This window comes from Calliphora vicina, chromosome 5, assembly GCF_958450345.1.
Source record: "Calliphora vicina chromosome 5, idCalVici1.1, whole genome shotgun sequence".
In the NCBI taxonomy this organism is placed as follows: domain Eukaryota; kingdom Metazoa; phylum Arthropoda; class Insecta; order Diptera; family Calliphoridae; genus Calliphora; species Calliphora vicina.
In genome coordinates, this window is record NC_088784.1 from 94,044,588 (window position 1) to 94,063,755 (window position 19,168).

The following is a 19,168-nucleotide window of genomic DNA, read 5'->3' on the forward strand; positions in this document are numbered from 1 at the left end:
TGAGAAGATGATGTTAAAATCAATTTATTTATAGAAATATTACGAAACGGGCACACGAATTTACTCATGTCAGCTAATATTGAAAAATGAAGGTAGATCCAAATCTACACGGAGGAAAAAAATGTCAATTCATACCTAATACAAACCCGCTAAGATACGGCAACAAAATTTGATTATTTATCCTGTGTTATGGATTAGCATGGGTACTGATTTGAAATTGGCGGATTTAGAGGAACATTTTTCTAATATTTAATTTAAAATTTTACAAAATTCTTAGGAAAACTCTTTCAAATTACAGGAACAATTTAAACACTCTAAAATAAAACAATTTGCAGGATAATTGCTTTGCAATCTTAGTTAAATTTTTTCCAAGAGACTCTGTGTGAGAACTTTAAATTTTAACTTTTCAATGCTGCTGTTTTGTTTTCCAAAAAGCCACTAAATGTTTCTACAACCATAAATGAAAACTACAAGTATTTCAGGAAATTTTAAGACAATAACACCATAGAGCATAAAATGAATTAAACAGATACCAAAGCCAAACATAAATTCAAAAAATTTAACTTACCGGTAGCAGCAGCAGCTTCAGTGCCCTTTTCATTGACCTCAATGAAAGCCTTATGAATAACCTTGGAAACTTGCAAGGGTTCGTTGGATTTTAACATTTTGCCAAACTCAGCATCACTTGAAAACATGCGGCTCATGCCCAACTTGAATTAGAAAATAGAAATTAATTTAAAAATCCCTATAAATATTAATAAATCATTTTACCTTTTTCAAGGGCTCTGCCAATTCAACTTCAAATTCAGCCTTGAATTTGGGCATATCCACAATAACCTTTGTCGAATACATATGTTGGGTTAAATCGGGCAGAGAAACATTTTTTAATTTCTCCTCCAAATCCGCCAAACCGGTACGCGAATTGGGTAAAATGATCAGCATGGAAAGATCCGAATCTTTGTAGGGCATTTCCAAGGCAGTTGCATCTAATGCTGGTAACTCTCCATAACGGAAACGTTTATTTATATGCATCATTTGCACTTTAACGGTGTTGGTCTCATCCAAATAGAAATCCATTTCTCTGGTATCCTTTTCGGGGAATTGATGCACCCATTCACCCTTAAAGTGTATAGCATTAACCAAGACCAAACGGGTGTCGGCATTTAATACTTGAGGAGAAACGAGATCCTTAATCAAATTATTGGTTTTACCTTCAACCCAAGTGTTTATGGTCTTGGCAGCTGAATCGCTATTAGCAAAGTTAAGAGACTCAGCCGATGAAAAGAATTGCTTGGTTAACAATTCATTGAATTTCTCCTGCACTTCATAGTTTTGCATGACATAAATCTTGTTGGCTATTTTAAGAATGGGACTATTTTCGTATATGGCCAATATTGCGTGATAATTATTTGCCATGTCTTCGGGATTTTGGGCAGCTAATGCCAAGCCCTCATCCATTTCGAGAGCTGTCTTACCCTCGGCTCCCATACGTGCCATGGCAATGCATGTTTGTATGGAGAAGGGCGAAAAGACAATATTTTTCTGACGATTGGTCTTCACCAATTCCGAGAATAGGCGAACTCCAAATGTCTCCAAACCTTTGTTGAAGTGCGTGTCGGCCATGTTATTTGAGGTTTTGGGCTGTCGGACAGAGAGTGTGGGAGAAGGTGAGATAAGAAGGAGAATAGCAAAAATGCAAAGTATTCGTGAAATTTTGACTGCAATGAGAGAATAACAAAGAATTAAATTAGGTAAATACAGGAATTAATGCATTTATAGAAGATAGATTTAGTAAGTATATTTATGATCTACAAATATATATTGATATAGTGATGTCCGCCATTCCGTCTGTCTGTTAAAATCAACTTTTCGATGGACCCAAACATACATATGGTTCTGGTTCGTTTGCTATTGCAACTAGGGAAAATCGCATCACAACTGGCTGAGATATAAGCAAAAAATCTCGACTAACTCGATTTTTGAATCATTTATTGTTTATATCTCGATGACTAAGTCATGTACTTAGCCAATGTGGATATCAAATGAAAGGAATTTCAAAGAGATTTCCAAAGAATCCGAATTTTAAATTGTTATTTCCCATTTCAAATTTGTCTTTCAATGAAATGGGTCAGGTGTGGCCAAGAAGCAAAACCTTCTGAGAACCTCCGATCTTCTTAAATGAATTTCGCAGCAAAAATATAATTTTTATTTAAGAAGGTTTTAAACATAAATTTTGGATTCAAATTTTGTCCAGCTAGATTTCAATTTGGTACCAAATCATTTGAGTAATATTCGTGGGATAATCTAGTTGTAGTAAATGAAATAAACCTTATCTTTTATTAAATAACTAAGAACTAGATTCACTTTTTAATAGATTTCTGAAAATATTTATTGTCTTATCTTCTCTTAATAGAAATATTGTAGTTTAAAGAGAATTTAAAACAATTGTAACACAAATAATCAAAACAATTTTAACTATGAATATTATCAAAGAAATTTCAAAACAACTTAAGACATGCGATTTTTAAAAATTCATAGAAAAATAAATTTTGCCTAATTAAGAAATTTTTGGGGGATTTTTCTTTTGAATTTGTCTGGTGTCCATATTTATGCCACGTTTACTAAGACCTTTAATAGCTTTATTGCTTAAAAACAATTTTAACTTTATTTTTCTTTTTTACCTTTCAATAACATTTTTCTTTAATATTTATTTAATCAAATTTATTTAATCTGATATAAAATCTTTTGAAATTTAAATTTATCACTTTTTTTTAATCAAAACACACACAGACCACAATTTAAGACGCGTTACGCGGTTTAATTGAAACTGATTGTAATAATCGGAGATGAATTAAGTTGAAGCAGTGGTCAGACAGAAATTAAGCATTTCTATATTTACTGATAACAATTAACCCATGCAGAGAGCAATAGGGCTCAAGAGCTTGTTTTTGAATTGAAAGTGATAGAGATTGCACGATATGTTTAAGAATGTGATGGTGTTAGAAAACAAACATAATAATTTTCGTTTAAAGGTTAAACTAACGTAATTGATTTATAAACAGAATTCTAAATTCGGCAATGCCGACTATTATATTTCCCTACATATATACAAAGAAGCAGTTAAAAAAGAAGGTTGTTAAAAAAGTTCACGCACCAAACGCAATAAAGTTTTTCATTAAATAATTTCAATTATTTGAAATACAATACATTTTTTTTAATAATAACTGCGGACATACATTAAAAGATAATTTTTAAATAGGCGAAGAATAATATAATTTTTCAGAGAAAAACAAATTTGGAATTTGAGCTCATGTAGAGTGGGGTTATATAATCGACTTTCGATTTCCTTCGGATTTGACAACATTTTTTGCACTTTATCTAATTTAAATTTGTGATAACGTAATTTAAATTAAAATCCCGAAAAAAAATCAGGGATTTATTACCTTTCACCTTCGTGAGAAGGGTATATGTATATAAGTTTGTCATTCCGTTTGTAATTTCTACATTTTTCATTTCCGACCCTATAAAGTATATATATTCTGGATCCTTATAGATAGCGGAGTCGATTAAGCCATGTCCGTCTGTCCGTCTGTCTGTTGAAATCAATTTTCTGAAGACCCCAGATATCTTCGGGATCCAAATCTTCAATAATTCTATCAGACTTTCGAGACATGCTTTCGAGAAGTTTGCTATTTAAAATCAGCAAAATCCGTCCATAAATAACAACGGTGTAGATAAGGCTATAGTAAGTTGGACCTACAATCTGTCAAAATCGGGAAAAATATTTTTTAACCCGAATTTTTTTCATCAAAAAATTTTTTTTGTCATAAATTTTTTTTCCAAAAAAAAAAATTTTTAAAATCTAAAAAAAAAAATTTGGAAAAAAATTTTTTAAAAAAAAAAATAAAAAAACAATTTCGAAAAAAAAGTTAAAAAAATTAAATTTTGTTTAAATAAAAATATTTAAAAAAAATTATTTTAAAGTATAATTTGGTGAATGGTATATAAGATTCTCTCTCTTACTTGTTTTTTAACAACTTAATGTCATTTTTTATTCTCTCTTAATTATTGAACATTATAGTGTAAACAACAAAGTTTTTTTTTTGCTTCGAAAATAATTGGGTATCTCGGGAACTATTGGAGATATTGTTACGAAATTTCACATGGTTGGAGGTGATTTGTTTTCAAATTGATTTACGTTTGTTCAGCTTATGATCCGAATGAGCTGAAATTTAAAATATAAATAGTCCTTTCAGAAGTTCCGCAAACCTTGCCCTCCTTTCTTTTAAGTGCAAAATGTGCACTTAAAAGAAAGTTTTGTGTAACACATTTGCATGCAATATATTTGTGGATCTTCTGAGCAGTAAATAAAGGATTTCTATATAAATATTTGATATTGCTGAAAACCTTAGGACCTTAGGAACCTATTTAGTAAAACTATATAATTTTATAAATTTTTGGGACCTTATTTACCTTAAAAACTAAAAAATTATAATTTGGTGATTTTCCATGAAGAAAATTATAAATTTTGAATTAATGTAAAATTTTAACGATTTGCTACAAACGTAGATCGAAATATCCTTAAACCAATGGCATTATAATTTTGGTTTTTTTTTATTGTGAAATACCGAAATTCGTAAAACAGTAAAATGTGTTCCACTGAGCTTTTTTTAGAAATTTTCCTACTGCGATGTTATTTACCGTGTGATAGTAAAAAAAACTTTGTAAGTATTCAAATATGGAGCTTTTTTGTGAATCGGTTCATTGCCTTTCAAGAATTTTTTACTCAAACCTAAAATTTGTTTTTAAAAATGGCCAAGTTTGGATAGGTGTGGGGGATACTATGTCCGCTTAAGTGAGCCAAATTTTACTACACACTTTAGCTTTAAGTTCTTATATTAAAATGTTATATAGTCCCGAAGAAAATTTGTTTTTACAAATATAAAATATAGAGACTTTTTTGGGAAAGAATGTAAAAAATGCGGCCCTATTTACAAGTTCCAAATTTGGATGCATATAACTTTTTATAGGAACGACATAACTGTTAGTAAGTTTTTTTTATTTTATTTAGAATTATATCACCAATATAGCTGATTTTTTTAAAAAGAAAATCGACAATCCTTTGACGCTTAAATAAAATCTTAGTATCTCTTAAACTAAAGGAGACAACTTACATATGGGCAATTCCATATCATCGTACGTGACATTTGTACGCCTATAGAGTGGAATAGATTTTGCAAAAATAAGAGTATCTGAAAAATAATTTGGTCTTTATGTTCCATTCAGAGGGTACTATATTTTAAAATAATAAAAAGTTCTTTCGAAATATTGTTGTCCAAAGTATTGAGCAAAATAAGGGTATATCGTACGTGACATAAAACGAAAGTAATTTTGAGGTACATGTTGAAACATGATAAAAATATAGAAGGTAGTTTCAATCAAATTTTTTTTTTCAAATAAGGTTTTTTGAAGTTTCCTTATTTTGTTAGCATTATAAAAAGCGTTGCCACATTCCTAAAAATGATTTTTATTTTAGAGAAATTTTTTACAAAAAATGTGTAATTTATAATTTAGTATTTAAATAAAAATGTATTAAGTATTTTGTGTTGGAAGTTAATGTATTAACTGAAATATTGCTTTTAAGGAAATGGTCGAAGCACACCATTGGCTCTTTTGGCAAATCTTCTTCGCAAGTTTTACATACTTCCAGCCACTGTTGTCGTTTGTTAGGTAATGTAGGGACTTTAAAAAAAATTTACATTTGAATTTTTGCAAAAATATTTGGTATTTTCGCAGTTGGGGAAAATGCAACTCATGTTTGTTAAATCTAAAAATAATGAAAATCTTACCTTTGATCCCAATTTGATAGTAAATATTTTTTATATTTTTTTTAATATTTTTCAAATTAATGAAAATTATATATTAATTTTTTCACAAACTTCAAAAATATATGGGAAACTTTTTAATTAATATGGTATTACTATTTTAACGAAAACGTCAAAATCCTTAAGCATGTCAGACGTAGAATTTTAAAAAATAAAGAGAGAATGAAACTACCTTCTATTTTTCTACTATGTGTTGAAATATGCGAAAATATTCGAATCGTTAGAGGCGTTGTATTTTCTTTTAATTTCTTACACTAAACGAAATATTTTGCCTTTACAATCCGTCATATTTACCCTAGGTCTCCACGTAGCAATATTTATTGCTGCAATTGTCAAATTTGATTGCGTCAATGAAATTTGCGAGTGTAGACCGCAAATTGCCATATGTAGCAATCCATTGCGCAATGATTGCTCTGCTGATTGTCTGAGCAATTATTGCTGAGCAATAAGCTGTCAGTTCAGTTGTCATTAATGTAAAATTTCTTCTTTCTATGATTCGATGCGATTAATTCATCCATATTTAATTTATTTAAGAACCAAAACAAACAAAAAAACAAAGAAATTAGTGAAAAAAATCATTTAACGTAAAATAAACCACAGTTTTTCATAGAACTTCTCGCTTTGAAAATTTTGTATTTGTGACGAACGTTTTCTCCACCTAAAGCAATCAGCAAACACTCTGCTGTTGCTCTGCCAACGTTATTGCTTGAGCTTAGCAATAAAAATTGCTACGTGGAGACCTAGGGTTAAATAAAAACAAGTAAGAAAGTATGGCCGTTCACGCACGACCATATAATACCCTACACTAAGTAAAAAGCAAAAACATTTTTCTTTTAAAATTTCAATAATTTCTATTTTTGAGTGATTTTCGGAAGTGGGCCTTATATGGGAGCTATGACCAATTATGGACCGATCACCATGAAATTAGGTCGTGTGATTTATGTCTATATTAAAATTAACTATGTTGAATTTTGAAGTGATTTTCGGAAGCGGGTCTATATGGGAGCTATGACTAATTATGGACCGATCGTAACAAAATTTGGTGACATGAATTTTGTATATATAAAACTTATTTGTAGCGGAATTTGTGGAGATACATGTATAAATTAAACATTTATGACCTATAAAGTCCAATTTCGGGAGGACATTTGTATGGGGCTAGGTAAAATAATGGACCTATTTCAGCCAGTTTCAATAGGCTTCGTTGATCGATATATCTTTAAAATTGCGACCTGTACTCTGCGCACAAGGTTTATATGGACAGCCAGCCGACCAGCCAGACGGACAGACGGACATCGTTTAATCAACTCAGAAAGTGATTCTAAGTCGATCGGTATACTTTAAGGTGGGTGTTAGACTAATATTTTTGGGCGTTACAAACATCTGCATAAACGCATTATACCCACCCCACTATGGTGGTGTAGGGTATAACAATCTTTGGATGATTTTATAATAAATAAAATTTAATATCGTACGTGACAGACTTTTCTCTTATAATAAAACAATATATAATATAAAATTAAATATAATCAGTTTAAACTATTATTTTTGTCTTTATTTTATTCTATTCAAATCATCTTGAAAAAAGCTTCAAGGGCTTTTGTGTTTTCAGTCGTGGTAGCGATTCTCGTGGAAATGCCCATATGTATGCATTTTTTTTTTGTAGATCTCCTCAAGGAATATTTATAATTTAAATTTCAGCTTATTCGGATCATTCTTGGATTTTTGGCGAAAATGTGAGACCCGAGGTGTCTAGTAATTTTGCAAATTATCTTTGGTGACCCCCACTGAAATTTTCCAACAAAAATGTTCGTAGAATATTTTAATACTTAAATGTCCTTTTTAAAGGACTTTTTTCATATTCTCGAAAATGTAAATTTTGGGTAAACAAGTAAGCTATATTTGGTTGATCCGAGTCTTGTAAACCATTCACCAAAGTTTAATATGATAAAAATTTAAAATAATTTTTGTTGTAAAAATTTTTGGTGAATACAAATTTGGGGTAGAACAATTTTTGTGGTTGAAAAAGAATTGCTTGGTAAGTAAATTTTCTTTTACTTTTTATTTAAACCGGCAGACATTTATAATTTTTAAACAAACTAAAAACCTAATTTCTATTTAATGTTCCATTATTTATTTTAATATTTAATTAATTCTTGTTGGTACATTTGAAACTTTTGGTACTATTAGTAATTTCCCAATATTCATCACAGAAACTTTTTACTCATACCTATTGGGTCATTTATTTACTCAAGTATTTATTTAGTATCTACTGTGTGAGAGTTTCGTATTTATATTCTCTTGAAATAGCACCATTGAGTCAAAATAAAGAGATAAGAAATACCAACAAAAATGTTAATGTGTTTTTAGGAGGTTGATGTTTTTGTTTTTACAGCAAACACAATGACGACGGCGACGACAATACTTATAATCAAAATATCTTAATCAAAAATAAATTTTTAATTTGTTAACTATAAAATTAGCAAGCACTATATTAATTAATGTTTGACACAAAACTGTTTCAAAAGAAATGTAGAGGTACCTACTTTAACTACAATATAAACTTGTATACTATTATTTTTGATCCTTCTTTTACTTTCAGAATTGCCGCAACATAAAACGATTTACTTTAATACTTATATATTAAATTCAATTTTATAGCTATCCTATGAAACTGATTCCAGTTTTTTTTAAACATCAAAATTGTCCCCTCTATGGGGCAATATGTTTCGCTGTTCGAATTTTTCGGTTTCACTAAAGGTAACCAATTGTTGAAATCATATTTTCGAAGCTGCCAAATAACTCAGATATATGGAAATTCAACAACCACAGATCAATTATACACAAATCATATCTAGATATAAACCTAGCAGAAATTGTTTAACAGAAATTAGTTTTAATTCGATTAATTATTTTAATGCATATGGTGACTTGTTTATCTTTGTATGAAACTATTACTTTTTCTGTCGCCATCGCCATAATTGTGTTTTCTCACATTTCTCTAAAACTCAAGTGGCAGTGAAAGATAAATATCGTAAGCGAAAATGCTTTTTGATTGTAGTATCTAAAAACAACCAAAAAGCAAAGGTACGTGTTAAACGGACAAGTTCGTAACATATTTTTTTAATTAAATAAAATATTAAAACAAAAAATTTACTGTGAGTAATAAGTCATAAAAAAATCAACAAAAACTACTGACATCATTTATGAGATTTTAGGGAAAGAAAAAAAACTGAAATTAAGTGCTTTTAAATGTCGGCTTAAAAGGTCTCTCTGCAGCAGCCTCAATCAATAATTTGGAATTACCCTAATGATCTGTGCATAAATTTACAAGCATAATTAAAGCTCAAGTAATTGTATTTAATATACTACATAAGTACATACATTTCAAGCTCAATATAATTTCAAAAAACCCCTAAACAATTTGAGTCATTCTCCAATGAAGTTCGTGTCATTATTTAAATAGTAAAATTCTATATAAAATATAATTAGAGGTATTTCGTGAACAGCAGAACAACATTGTTGGTGTGCAAGTAGAGTGAAGGAGAGATAAAGTGTCAAATAAATCAAAATAATAAAATAAACAATATTTCTTTGTTTTAATAAAGAAATAATTACGTATTAACATATCGGAAAAAAGTTATAAATTTATTAAGAAAAAGCTTAAAGCAAAAAGATTTTTTTTTCAAAACAGCAACAAATATGACTTCATTGATAACTACAGGTGATTTTATATAAAAAAAAATTGTTTACTGGAAAAACTTAAATAATCAAAACAAAGATTATGAAATCTTTATCTGTCAAACTTACTCATAGGAAAAATAATAGAAAAATATCAAAATAACTTGATTTAAATAAAAGTTAGTGAAATTAGTAAACAAAACATGTAATAATCTCGGTTTTGTATCGTGTTTATTTTGGTCAACAAAATTTTGACAACAAATAGTTTATTTTAGTGACAACAAGGTCCTCTTATTTTTTGTGATTGATCGCCAATGAACCATATTGTCGACTTCATATGTACACCCAGAGAAAAAGCATCTTAAAATCAATAAAAACCATATTGAATCAATAAGTACACAGAAAAAACTATTTCTTAAACCGTTTCAATTCAAATACCTATTTGTCACATATTGAACTGGTTTCAATTATTTCATAATTAAATCAAGTATTCATTTGCTCAAAAACTAAATTTCTTGATATTTTCTATTGAATTTTTAGTTTTCAATTTGATTATTTTGACAATTGAATATACAATTTTCGTTATTGGTTGAATTTCAAATACAAAAATTATTGAATAGATAATTTTCGTAATTGAAAACACATTTTTGTTATTTTTTGTGTTTCAATTACGAAAATTATCTATTCAATAATTTTTGAATTTGAAATTCAACCAATAACGAACATTGTATATTCAATTGTCAAAATAATCAAATTCAAAACTCAAAATTCAATAGAAAATATCAAGAAATTTTGTTTTTGAGCAAATGAATACTTGATTTAATTATGTAAATAAATGTTTGAATTGAAATATAATTTTTTCTGTGTAACATTAACCCTCTGTCTATACTTGACAAATATTCATCATAACAATAAATGACATTTGTTGTCAACACAAAGTTGTCTAAGCAAAAGCACTAACAATTTTATCATAACGAAGCAATAATACTAATAAATGGAGACTATACCTAATAATTTTTTATTTAGACAACCATTTCGAAGTTTATCATGATAAAAATTTATCAGGTATAACCAGGGGGTAACGAAAGTCCAGTAATGTTGAAAATTTGTATTCCAATATGGAACAATGTTAGTTTAAAGTTTAAAATTATTGATTTATCGTATTTCAATATAATTTTTCTATTAAAATCTATTATAATAAACATTATTGAATTAATATGAGGCGTTCTTATTTTTAAATTGCAGTTTTTTCCCTGAGTGTACAGATAAACTATATTGATATGTATGTTTGTTCAAATTATCTATGAACTGTACGCATTTTTGATAACTAGAAGAAGCAGTTATGATGATTAAACTGATTTGAAGGAGTTTTGATTTGAAAACAAGTATAAATATAATGAATCACACCTTGTTAATAATTTTGAAATGTTTAATATAGTTTTTTTTCTGAAATCACTTCTTTGAGCTGTCAAGCTAAAACTTAAAACTTTAATAGTTGTTTATATTTCAAATATACCTACTGTAACATTTCCTGATATAGATCATAAAACTACAACAACCAACTACATATTCTAAATTTCGATTTTTTATAAAATTTTTTGCGACATGAGGATGAGAAATTTATGTCGAGATTTTGAAAATTTACTTACAACCGATACACAAACATATATACAAACATTGGGTGTATGACTTAAAATGCGGGATTCACAATAGAGGCATATCTTTTGCATTCTCAGTTATTGAACATTATAGATAGTGTAAGCATCAAAGTTTTTTTCTTTGCTTTGAAAATGATGAAGTTCGTTCCAACAAAGCGTCATATGCGGGAAGTTTTGCTTTATTTCTTTAATTTGAAAAAAGTGCCCCTCAAGTACACCGATTGCTCATCAAAGCTAATGGGGAATATGTTGCATAGGTTTCAACATGCGAGATATGGTTTGTTCGGTTCAGAAGTGGTGATTTTGATATGAAAGACAAAGATCGCCCAGGCCAGCTAAAAAAGTTTGAAGACCAAGAATAAGAGGCATGAAGGTTGTTGTCAGACTCAACAAGAGTTTGCAAAATCATTGGAAGCTACTTAAGCAGCAATACTATAAGAATTGAAGACGAGAGACCTTGAAAGATGATTTTGCATGTCCAAAATGATGCTCGAAATCCGTGAGAACTTGAGGGACATGTCAAAGCTATAAAATAAAATCATCTTTTTACCAAATCACCTTAAGGTGAATGTGATCTATCTGTTTCAATGTGCATCAGATGGTTTGTGCAGTTCAGAAATGGTAATTTTGACACGGAAGACAAAGATTGCACAGGCCAGCCAAAAAAGTTTGAAGACCAAGAATTAGAGGCATTACTCCATGAAGATCGTTGCCAAACTCAGCAAGAGCTTGCAAAATCATTGGCAGCTACTCAAGCAGCAATTTCAAAATGTTTGCGAGCAGCAGGATTCATCCAAAAGCAGGGAAATTGGGTATCATACGATTTGAAGGCGAGAGACCTTGAACGCTATAAAAGAAAATCATTTTTGCATCGAATCATTACTTGTTATGAAAAATGGATCCATTACGATAACCCAAAGCCGAAGTCAAATATCCATGGCACTAAGGCAGGCACGGATCCAGGTCAACCATTTGAGGGAAAAATTAAAATTTGTTTTACATTTCATTTTTTTTCCTTTTTTATATGAAAACTTTTTGGTTTTGGGGGATATTTAACCCCTCCCTGGACACTAAGTGATATCTATTATTAGCTGCTGAAATCAAAGCAGCCTGTAATAGTGGCCAGAATATGCGGCCACATGATGGAATATACCCTACACCACCATAGTGGGGAGGGTATTATGCGTTTGTGCAGATTTGTGTAACGCCCAAAAATATTAGTCTAACACCCACCTTAAGGTATACCGATCGACTTAGAATCACTTTCTGAGTCGATTAAACGATGCACAGTGGTATGAGAATAAAAAAAGAGGGAAATAAATCTGTAACTTCTAAACCCTTACCGATTGAATTAAATTTAACACGCGCAAAGAGGAAGTGTAGTCAAGTATAAGTTTTGAATTTGGACTTCATGACCCCACCAGGAGCGGGAGCAGGGGTTCCCAAAGTAGGACACCTCGGGTATGTTCAATTTTTAAAATGATCCTATTTTTTCGTTTGTGTTCCGATTTCAAAACAATACACATACAGAATCTCCTCGTCGAGCACTACAGAAAACCTCGTCGTAGCTATCAATTATCTCTTATAGCTTAGGAGATATTCGCATTTGAAAATTTAATTTTCAACATTTTTACCCACCCTACACCAGTTTTTTGGTGACCGCGGTTCCAAATATTCTCCGATTTTATCCATTTTTCTTTTATAGAATTAACAATAGATCTATATATCAAATAAAGAAAGAGGTGTTTAAAAATCGTGACTGAGTCCAAAGTTACATGCATTTGAATATAAAAAAATTAAAAAAGGCGATTTTTCGCAATTTTTTTTTGGGAAAAAAGTACTTTTATTCTTTTTAAGTTATCTAAAAATTTTCTAAGAGGATGTATAATGAGTTTGTACTTTTTGAAAGCTAACTTTACGCCAAATATTTTAAATGAAAAACACATTTATAATTTTTGATACCGACGGGATCAGGTCCATTCAAAAAATGCCTATTTTTTATGTAAAAATCAACTTTAGGGAAAAAATTCTCAAATCGCATACTCGATATCAAAATATAGTAACCTATTTTAGATGGCCCAATAAGTTCTTAATTCTTTTGTATAGGGTTCCGATAACCCCACCCCTATTATGGATATTATAGCCAAAAAACGAAAAAATTCCATTTTTGGGATTTTTCAAGATTTTTTTGGGAATTGCGGGATACTTGATTACAAATTTCAGAATTTGTTTTTATTTTTGCATTTTTAATAGAAAAATCTACAAAACTGTGAAATTTCATTAAAAAATATTCATAAATAAAAATTTTATTTCAATTTGAAAAATTTGTATATATGCAAAATTCAATAAAAAGCATTTTTTGTCATATTTTGCAAAAAAGTATTCCATGAATTTTTTAATTGTCAAAAGCTATATACATTTTTGAAAAGTAGACAAAATTCACTATCCATTTATATATAACATGTCTACCTTATGTTTTTTACGTGTCAAATAAATTAGGGAAAACTAAACAACTCGCTGAGAATTTACCTAGAATATAGAAATTCATAAAAAAGCATGTTGCCTACATAATAACATTTTTATTAATGTAAATAACAGTGCTAGGTAAATTCTCAGCTAAAATTTGAAAAAATCCCGTATCTGTTAATATTTCCGGAATGCATAGACAAAAACTCAGAAAGTGTGTTCTCTGTTTTGAGGTTTGCTTCGAAAAGTTAATTTTTGTGAATAAATTTTGGGTAAAAAATGTTGTCATATTTTTTTTTGCATATAACTCAGCCCAATACCAAAATAAGATTTTGGAAAACCTACACAGAGAAAACAGATTCGTGATAGCAACCGAATTTGTTGCCAATCGAATGATTCTGTCTTAGTGACCGAATTTTACAGTTGTGGCTACAATATTTTGGAAGGGGCAACTAAAGTTTGGTTGCCTCAACTGAAATTCTTTTTTATCAACTGACTTTCTGTTGTTAGAACTGAAAAATTCTATGTGTGCAACCGAATCATTCGATTGGCAACAAATTCGGTTGCTATCACGAATCTGTTTTCTCTGTGTATTTAAACCAACACAATTTGAAACTTATCACAGTCGTGAAAGCTATAATTAGAAATAATGGTATGGTCATATGCTAAAATCCACTAAATAGATATATATATATATATGGATCTTTAATAGATAATTAAACAAATTAACAAGCTCTCTTTCTCATTTCAGCATTATTTTTAGGACTACTAATTTCCCTCAACTACAACTTCATAATGGCCGGTACAATTGCTCCCTCAGAATCGGCAAGTCGCAATCTATTCGCTGCCGATTTATTTTCCGTTATTGTGGATAAGAAATCTTCAGAAAACATAGTCTATTCACCAGCCTCCATACAGACTTGCCTGGCCTTAGCCTATAACGGTGCCGAAGGTGAGACAGCCGAAGAAATGCGTAAGGTCTTAAAACTGGGTCAAGGCAATAAAACACATGTTGCTGAAAAATATGGTGAATTTTTAAAAACAGCATTTAAACAAACTAAAGCCAACGAAAAAGCACCACAATTAAAAATGGCCAATCGTTTGTATGTGAATGATCACCTTAAGGTAAAGACACAATTTAATAAGATCGCCCAAGACTTTTTTGACTCACAGGCGGAAAATGTAGACTTTAGTCAAAGCCAAAAGGTTGTGGAAAAAATCAATAATTGGGTGGCCCAACAGACAGAAAATAAAATAAAAGATCTCTTGCAAGCGGATGCTGTAGATGGTGATACTAGTGCTGTTTTGGTAAATGCCATCTATTTTAAGGCCAAATGGTTACATCCCTTTAGTGAAGCCACAACCAGTAAAGCAACTTTCCACCTAAACTCAAAACAAAATATGGAAGTGGATACCATGTATACAGATGATCGTTTTGGTTATGTTGAATTACCCGAATTGCAAGCAACAGCCTTGGAAATGCCCTATGAAAATTCCGATATTTCTATGTTAATTATACTACCCAATGAGATTGAGGGCTTGGAAAAGTTGGAAAGCAAACTAAGGGGTGTGGACTTGAATGATATCACCTCAAAGATGTTTGTAAAGAGTGTAGATGTATTTTTGCCCAAATTTCGTTTAGAATTTGATATTAATCTAAAGGAACCCTTAAACAAGGTAGGAGAATAACGGCTCTATTTATAATTAATTTGTTTTAAAACATAATTTCATTTTATTATTTAGTTGGGCTTGTCCTCAATATTTTCTCAAAGTGCCAATTTCAGTAGTTTGTTTGATAGCCCAGTGCCTCAGAGAATATCGGAGGTTAAACATAAAGCATTTTTGGATGTTAATGAAGCTGGCTCTGAGGCTGCTGCTGCCACTTGTAAGTCCTTAACTATATTTATTAATTTGAAAATATGTGTTTGATTTATGTTTTTTTTTCTTGTTTAGATATGAAAATTGTACCCATGAGCTTAAATTTGGACCAGCAAACTTTCCGTGCCGATCATCCATTTGTTTTCGCCATACGCAGCAAAACTGCTGTTTATTTTGCCGGCCACGTTGTAAAGTTTTAATATTGACCAATGATGCATTTGATGAAATATATGTATAAATATTCTGTAATTTATGTTTTATTTGAAGGCAGTAATTATAGCGTAAGATCCGAGTAAAGACTAATAGAGAAGGCTATATATCCAAATGTATTAATAACAAGTTAGAATACTATATAATTTTAAATAACCTGATAAGAATTACAGAAATTACATTGGTTTAAACACTTTAATATTCATATTCAATATTTATTGGGGACTTAGCTCCGAAAAGGAAATTAACACGCCCCCCTCCCCCAAAACCGGAAAGTTTTGATATAAAGAAAAAAAGAAAAATATAAAATAAATTTTAATTTAAAACATATTGGGTGTATGACCTAAAAATACGGGATTTATAATATATGGCGTTTCTATTGAATGCGGCTTTTGTTTTTAATAACTTATCTGTCATTTATTCTCACTTAGTTATTGAACATTATAGTGTAAACAAGTAGTTTTGCTTCGAAAATGTTGAATTGTGTGCCCATTAGAGTGCTCCAAAAAAATAAAATTGCGAATTTTGACCGTCCCCCCATCTAGAATTGTTCTATGTATTGTAGAAACACATTGTGTAAAATATTAGGATGATAGGATAACGTTAACTGGTGGCGCAACGACGCTGAAGTTTTGAGGTGCATTTACAAGGGGAAAATATGCAATTTTTTCAGTTTTTGTAAAAATTTTGCCATTAAATAATGACTTTTACAATTTAATTTAAAAGAATCGAAATGTACACGTAATTGTCGTTATAATAAGATATAAAAGACAAAAATTGGTGAAAAAATGTTAAAGTTATTAAAAAATCGCCAGGCCATTAACGTGTCTCAGGCCACTAGAACAAGAAATTTATGAACAAAATTAACATATTTTGAGAAATATTAAAATAAAAGCTTATTTTTACTTAAAATATATCCATATTTACTTGTATATGAGTTTTTGTCCTCGTAGGATACCGTTAACCTATTCGCAGGTATGACCAAAAAAATTAAATTTTTTTAACGGCAGTTTCAAAACTCCAATTTCAAATTTTTAAAAATTTTGTTAAACAAATTTCAAAATTTGTTGATCATCACAAGGGGATTTGTTGACAACATAATAGGGAATAAAAATGTGAAAAAAGTATGTCTATACCTCCTATAGTTTTTCCGTACCTGCGATATAAATTTTGCGATTTTCGAGAAAAACTAATTTTTTGGCCATATTTTGGGGAATGACCAGAATTTCCTTACTGTAATGATTTTTAAGTAAAAGCTATTCAGAATAATATAGTCCAGGTAATTTTAAATATAGTCTGAAAGTTTTACTAAAATCGGAAAACTTTAACCCTTAAATCGTGAAGGTCAAAGGTAAATTTTTTCAATATTTGGAATTTCTCATGGAAAGATAGCGAAATATTATATATTTTTGGGCCGATTTTGATGAAACTTAAGAAAAATATAAAATGAAGTCTAGTATTCACAATAACAGTACAAAAATGGAAATTAACCCATAAGAGTACTTGGGGTCAAAATGAATGTGTTTTTCGTGATTTTAAAAGTTGAGGGTCATTTGGACCCCAAGTGCTATTAAGGGTTAATTTCCATTTTTGTACTGTTATTGTGAATACTAGACTTCATTTTATATTTTTCTTAAGTTTCATCAAAATCGGCTCAAAAATATATAATATTTCGCTATCTTTCCATGAGAAATTCCAAATATTGAAAAAATTGACCTTTGACCTTCACGATTTAAGGGTTAAAGTTTTCCGATTTTAGTAAAACTTTCAGACTATATTTAAAATTACCTGGACTATATTATTCTGAATAGCTTTTACTTAAAAATCATTACAGTAAGGAAATTCTGGTCATTCCCCAAAATATGGCCAAAAAATTAGTTTTTCTCGAAAATCGCAAAATTTATATCGCAGGTACGGAAAAACTATAGGAGGTATTGACATACTTTTTTCACATTTATATTCCCTATTATGTTGTCAATAAATCCCCATGTGATGATCAAAAAATTTTGAAATTTGTTTAACAAAATTTTTAAAAATTTGAAATTGGAGTTTTGAAACTGCCGTTAAAAAAATTTAATTTTTTTGGTCATACCTGCGAATAGGTTAACGGTATCCTACGAGGACAAAAACTCATATACAAGTAAATATGGATATATTTTAAGTAAAAATAAGCTTTTATTTTAATATTTCTCAAAATATGTTAATTTTGTTCATAAATTTCTTGTTCTAGTGGCCTGAGGCACGTTAATGGCCTGGCGATTTTTTAATAACTTTAACATTTTTTCACCAATTTTTGTCTTTTATATCTTATTATAACGACAATTACGTGTACATTTCGATTCTTTTAAATTAAATTGTAAAAGTCATTATTTAATGGCAAAATTTTTACAAAAACTGAAAAAATTGCATATTTTCCCCTTGTAAATGCACCTCAAAACTTCAGCGTCGTTGCGCCACCAGTTAAGGTTATCCTATCATCCTAATATTTTACACAACGTGTTTCTACAATACATAGAACAATTCTAGAGCGGGGGACGGCCTGTACCTAGAAAGTTTTTTTCGTCCATACAATCTTGGAGCACTCTAGTGCCCATATAGCGTCATATTCGGGAAGTTATGCTTTACTTCTTTAATTTGAAAAAAGTGCCGCTGAAGCACACCGATTGCTTACCAGAGATTATGGTGAATGTGTTCTACCGGCTTCAACGGGCGAGAGATTGTTTGTGCGGTTCAGAAGTCGTGATTTTGACACAGAAGACAAAGATCGCCCAAGACCGCCAAAAAAGTTTGAAGACCCAGAATTGGAGGCATTACTCCATGAAGAATGTTATCAAACTCAATTAGATCTTGCAAAATTATTGGAAGCAGGATTTATCCAAAAGCGGTTAAATTGGGTACCATACGAATTGAAGCCGAGAGACCTTCAAAGACGATTTTGCATGTCCGAAATGATGTTTGAACGCTATTAAAGAAAATCAGTTTTGGATCCTTTACAATAACCTGAAGCTTAAGAGATCGTATGTAAAGTCCGGCCAACCAGCCGAATCGACACCAAAGCTAAATATCCCACCATACCCGAAACCGTAATATTTCATTATTACAACGCTCGGCCACATTTTGCAATAATTATAAAAAAGTATTTAGAATTTGTTTTTAGTTTTGTCTCACCCGCTTTATAGTCCAGGCCTTGCCCCGTCCTACTTGTTTCGATCGATGAAGATCGCTCTCTCTGGGATACGCTTAACTTTAGAACATAGTATCCGATATTGTCTTGATTCGTTCTGGGCCTCATAAAATGAGCAGTTATTTTGCCGTGGAATCCATATGTTGCCAGAAAGATGGGAAGAGTTATAGCTAATAACATAGGGTAACATAGAGACGAGACGTAAT

At 30.4% G+C, this 19,168-nt stretch overlaps 2 protein-coding genes across 11 annotated transcripts in view; one reads left to right on the plus strand and one right to left on the minus strand.

Moving 5' to 3' along the window:
- Positions 1–19,168, minus strand: part of LOC135959872 (antitrypsin-like) — a 64,280-nt gene that overhangs the window by 35,187 nt on the left and 9,925 nt on the right. For 4 of the 9 annotated variants that reach the window (XM_065510983.1, XM_065510982.1, XM_065510978.1 and 1 more), the window contains exons 1-3: positions 2,682–2,802; positions 772–1,718; positions 569–710 (exon numbers count right to left, since the gene is read on the minus strand). In XM_065510983.1, coding sequence (XP_065367055.1) covers positions 569–710; positions 772–1,718; positions 2,682–2,694 — 1,102 coding nt within the window. In that variant the 5' untranslated portion in view covers positions 2,695–2,802. Of the gene's footprint in view, positions 1–568; positions 711–771; positions 1,719–2,681; positions 2,804–19,168 lie in introns of those variants that run through there. The other 5 variants (XM_065510977.1, XM_065510981.1, XM_065510976.1 and 2 more) reach the window with 3 other exon arrangements.
- On the plus strand, positions 8,882–15,817 carry Spn42Dc (Serpin 42Dc). Of its 2 annotated transcripts, none has more exons than XM_065513164.1 (4): positions 8,882–8,972; positions 14,442–15,367; positions 15,434–15,575; positions 15,644–15,817. In XM_065513164.1, exons 2-4 carry the CDS (start codon positions 14,486–14,488, stop codon positions 15,766–15,768), a joined length of 1,149 nt encoding a protein of 382 aa, XP_065369236.1. In that variant the 5' UTR covers positions 8,882–8,972; positions 14,442–14,485; the 3' UTR covers positions 15,769–15,817. The 2 variants fall into 2 exon arrangements, with proteins under 2 accessions (XP_065369236.1, XP_065369235.1); XM_065513163.1 differs by lacking the exon at positions 8,882–8,972 and adding an exon at positions 9,279–9,609.

Bases quoted from the DNA above. Each gene is read 5' to 3' on its own strand.
- Spn42Dc (XM_065513163.1), top strand. From the start codon at position 9,588: ATGACTTCATTGATAACTACAG. The intron at 15,368-15,433 runs GTAGGAGAATAA...TTTATTATTTAG, and splicing joins TAAAGGAACCCTTAAACAAG to TTGGGCTTGTCCTCAATATT. The intron at 15,576-15,643 runs GTAAGTCCTTAA...TTTCTTGTTTAG, and splicing joins TGAGGCTGCTGCTGCCACTT to ATATGAAAATTGTACCCATG.